General features: G+C 41.6%; 1 protein-coding gene across 1 annotated transcript in view; it reads left to right on the forward strand.

Moving 5' to 3' along the window:
• Window positions 1-4,747, forward strand: part of CCDC146 (coiled-coil domain containing 146) — a 108,085-nt gene that overhangs the window by 93,663 nt on the left and 9,675 nt on the right. Inside the window, exon 15 of the mRNA XM_006774907.2 lies at window positions 1,393-1,621. Coding sequence (XP_006774970.1) covers window positions 1,393-1,621 — 229 coding nt within the window. The remainder of the gene's footprint in view (window positions 1-1,392; window positions 1,622-4,747) is intronic.

Genomic DNA, 4,747 nt, shown 5'->3' on the forward strand with positions numbered 1-4,747 from the left:
GGAAGGAAGGAAGTAAGGAAGGAAGTAAGGAAGGAAGAGAGGGAGAAAGTTCTTATAAGAAAAATAAGTGACAGTGAGTTTGGGGAGCTGCTTACTTGAAGATAAAAGTCCTTTCCCAGATTACCTTTCAGGATGCCTCTGGTACCATCAAATTATTACAGACAATGGACATAAATAAGTCTTTGGATTATATATCCACTTTTGTGACAGGTCATAGTATGATATTTTCAGCCTTTCTCCCAGTTCGTAAGTAAGAACTTTAGGAGTAGCATCGCTTCTTCCAGGCCACAATGATATCATTTCTCAGTTCTACGTTAGCAGTTTTCCCAAGTTCCTTGTGCTTTGAGAAATCTGGCGTGTGAGACTGTAGAGCTTATAGTAAGGGCATCTGGTATCAGAGTGTTTTTCATCAACCCTTGGTTGTGTTCTGTGTAAGTGCTGGACCCTGAGAGTACAAAAGGATGGTCAAACATTGCTCCTGCTTTCTATTTTAAAGAGGACTGAGATCATGAGAAGAACCAAAAATTGTCAAATGAGACAAAATATAGAGCTAAGATTAGTCAAATACAACTACATACACACATGTTTTGAGGAGAACAGCGAGAGAGAAGCAATTAAAGATAAGCTCTGGGGAAATGGACATGCAGTGTGTGGGAAGAACTGGAGGGTGGTGAAGAATACCATTTTTCAAAGGGGTGGCTGGTGTGTCCTCTGGGGGATGGGGGAACCTTCTTACTTGACTCCTGGCACAAACCAAGGCATTTAGGCAGTGTACTCCCAGGCCCTGGTCAGATCCGTGGGGCTGGAATTAGAAATTTCTTACTCTGTTTCTTCCCCAGATTCTCCTCACAAGGAGGGGTCTTTTTCCTGGCATTATTATAAATGGCGGAATTTGCCTGTTCATTAGGAAATCTGCATCGGAAATAGTTGACTTTAAAAGGACCTAATGGGCTTGGCATGTTCCATAGAGCAGAATCACTGCAGAAATACATTCCCTGGCCCTCTGCCCGAGCGCATCTGGCCAGAACTTGGTTGGCAAGCCTGGTCCAAGGAAAGGATCTGCAGAAAATCAGACTGTGGGGTCACTTTGTTCGTGCATGGGGAACGGCATTCTTTCCCACCCCAGGAAACCTTGGGGACTTGCAGGGGTTCTGTGCCAGCCAACCGCATGGTCAGCTCAAAGTCAAGAGGCTCACCAACCATCCCTTTCCAATCTCCCAAAATTCCAAATGTAGAGTTTACCTAGAAAGCCACTGGTAAATATCGTTTGTCTTCTAGAATTACGCAATGCTGCTGTGCATTCTGCACACCCAGATCCAGAGGAAAGCACAATAGCTAGTAAAACTGTGGCCTCAACACCCTCTTAACCTCTGCCCCTCCATTTGACCATAGTGGCGTTCAGCTGATAGAGCGGGAAGAAGAAGTGTGCATCTTCTATGAAAAAATAAATATCCAAGAGAAGATGAAACTCAATGCAGAAATTGAAATACATGTCTTGGATGAAAAAATCCGATTCCTGAAACTGAAGATTGCTGAGAAGCAAAGACAGATTTACGTGACCCAGAAACTGGTGCCAGTCAAGAAGGCCCTGGATGCCGACGTCGCCGTGCTCCAGATTCAGGTGGGCACGAGCTCATGAGACACTGCCGGGGACCATCTGCCTTTCCCCCTCCATTATTGGTCTATGGGTTGTATGTTCTTACATGTAAACCGACCATGCTACTCCTGGAATCTGTGAGAACCCAGGAGTTATGTGGAACACTGCTGCAGGGCCACGCTCCAGAGGTCTTTTCCCCATGAAGCATTTTCTGCCTTTCTGGGAATACACACCCGCCCAAATCTCAACTCTAGCCCAGCTTTCTCACAGCTCAAACTTACGTAATTTCACTTCCACCCGCATAATGATGTTTTTGATGCTTGCTGGAAAGACCGAGCTCTCTGGTTTTTAGTACTCTTGCCCTCGGGAGCTGAGATTGTTGTTCGTTATTAATTGGCCATCACATTTAATTCGGCTCCTTGTGAACCCCTGTAGTGTCCCTGTAATTTAATAACCTGGCCTCTGACATGGCCTTTTAAAAAGCGTAATAAAGCCCACAAAATTAAACATGAAGTAGCAATAGAAAGAGAGGAAAGAAAGCTGCTTTCTTCACATGTAATAATCGTAATTTTTTATGAAAATATAAGAAACAATTAAACTAAAGAAAACTGTGGCTTGAACTTTTTTCCATCGACTCAGTGTAGGAACAAATTTTAAACTATAACAACTTTTCCAAAATGTCAGGTGGCTTTCAGACTTTTTTCTTTTTATAAAATTAAGACACATTAATCAAGTTTTTAAAAAATACCAAGTTTTTAAAGGAGAAAATAAAATCGTATCCCCAAGATATATAACCACTATTAAAATGATCAAAACTCTGGAAGAGATCCTTCTAGTCTTTTACTTTACCAGTGAAAGGTTTTTACCAGCTTGTGGTGTAAACCCAGTTTGGGGTCCTGCTTTTTAATTAAATCACATCAAGGGGATTCACAGATCCCCTCATCACACAGTGCCTGGTCCACCTCTGCACCGTCCAGCACAGACTCGGCCAGCATCTGCAGCCTGCATCTACACTAAGGACCATTCATGCAAGGCCTTTGTCTGTGAACTGACTTTCTTGAAGATTTGGGGCAACAGTGTGAGAGGGCACGGTACAGAAATGCAAAGAATTTCAAGTTACGTATCAGGTAGCCATGCCCTTCCGAGCTCCGTAGGACCACTCTATCCCTGGGAGCGGTCCCCGCCTGCATTACCCCATGTAGCACCCTACTCTAGCTCCATTTCACTCGCTTGTCTTTCCATCTTTCATCCCCCATCTGCCCTGCACAGCCTCTCCATCCAGGTGGTCCCCCAGGCACTTCGTACTTGCCTCACTCCATTTTACAGAATCACTTGGCTCTCTCTAGCTCTTTCCCCAAATACAGTTTCAGGGCCACCTCTGCCCATACTAAACTGTCAAGATGCCCAGCAGAACAAAGGAACTAAATTCAATAATGCCCACAACAGAAAAATTCACTCTCCATTATGTAAGCATTTTAACTCTGTTCATTGCAAATCAACAATTCTATTCAATGACTAAAATGAGTTGTTCTTAAAACATATATACTTGGCATTTCATTATATGAAAGCACTTATCCAGTGTGAACTATGAATTCAGATTACCCGAAAGGGAATATTATGCATTGAGTGATAGTATGCCCTGCCTAATGGGAGACTTCACCATTCTGACTGTGGATGAATTGAGACATGTGGATTTGTGTTCTATCAGCTACCTGTTCTACCAGAGTTGGTTCTAACAAGCTTAAGAACAGTTGAATAGAAAGTTTCCCATTAGTCTCCGCATGTCACTTAATTATTTAGTTGTTTACTCACCACTGACTACCTGGGCCCTTTGAAGGACTGTGTGTGGAAGTTTGAGCTTCAGGCAAGCCATTTTGTACCCTGCCTGACAGTGCCGGATCCCTGCCATAGCCTGTTATTTGATAAAGCTGCTGTGTTGTTGTTTTTCAGAGTCTTCCCATTTTTGGAATTCTCTTAAGGTTTGCATTTTTTCAGCTGTTTGAAATAGTTTTTAATCATTCGACAGTTTAATCCAAGAATAATCATGAGTCATATATTCCTGGATGTTTGCAATCAGAGGTCCTTTTTAGGGAACTTGGAAATCACATGAACTGTAAGGTACAAGAACACCATTTTATATAGAAAAAGAAAACAGTTTTTCCTCAATGGCCCATGGGGAAATAAGACCAATCAAGGCACCGCTGGATAAGCACCATATTTTTGCTTCCTATTTAATTTCCTACTTAAGAGAAGGAAATGTTGTGCTGAGCAAATGCTTATTTACATATGGGTGTAAACTTTAAAATTCCATATTGATGGCAATTAAGAAGTGTGGAGAGAGGGGAAGAAAAAGAAAAAATCAAATTATTTATGTCGCCCTTTAAAATTATTTTTTGTCAGGAGCATAAATTAAAAATTTTAAACTCTCTCTATATCATCTTGGACACATAAAGTTCCTTAAATATATTATCTCATTTACTAGGTCAACACCATTAGATTAAGCCTTATCTTCCAATTTGACAGTTGAAGAGACTGGCTTAGAGAAGATAAACGGTTTCCCTGAAATTATGCAGGTTTTCAGTAGAAAAGCTAAAAATGCTGACTCTTGGTTTTCACCATGCTCCACATCTCCCTATAAAACAAAAGCTCAGTGTGGCTGCCACTTCTACTTGGGAGCGGCCATGTTTCTTCATCTACCTCCAAGGTCTCATTAATTCAACAAATAGAGTTGATATATAAGTCGTTATATTGGGTATTTAGCAAAAAGTACTTAAATAGTTCAGTCTGTTTCTCATAGACTGTACATTGTACTGACCTAGTAATGAAGAACTTCACTCTCCTGTGGAAAGCCATTAAGCTATTGCCAGCAAAGGGTTTTAAACTGGGGTTTACTGTGTTCCATACCCTGTATGGTGTCCAGCTTGCCTCTGTAACAACTTTCAATAAAGATGTCAAGTCTGTATAGTCTGAGCTCTGCAACCACACAACTTCCCATGAGTGTAACATGAAATGGGAAGTAACAAAGGACTGGCTGTAAAATCAGCTTTTTCTTTGATGACTCAGAAGTCACTGCCTTCTTTGTAGAGTCAATTACCGACATCCTGCTCATGGCACCAAAGTGATCAGAAGCATTGCTTAACCTCAAGTTCC

Source organism: Myotis davidii, unplaced genomic scaffold (genome assembly GCF_000327345.1).
Source record: "Myotis davidii unplaced genomic scaffold, ASM32734v1 scaffold125, whole genome shotgun sequence".
Taxonomy (NCBI): Eukaryota; Metazoa; Chordata; class Mammalia; order Chiroptera; family Vespertilionidae; genus Myotis; species Myotis davidii.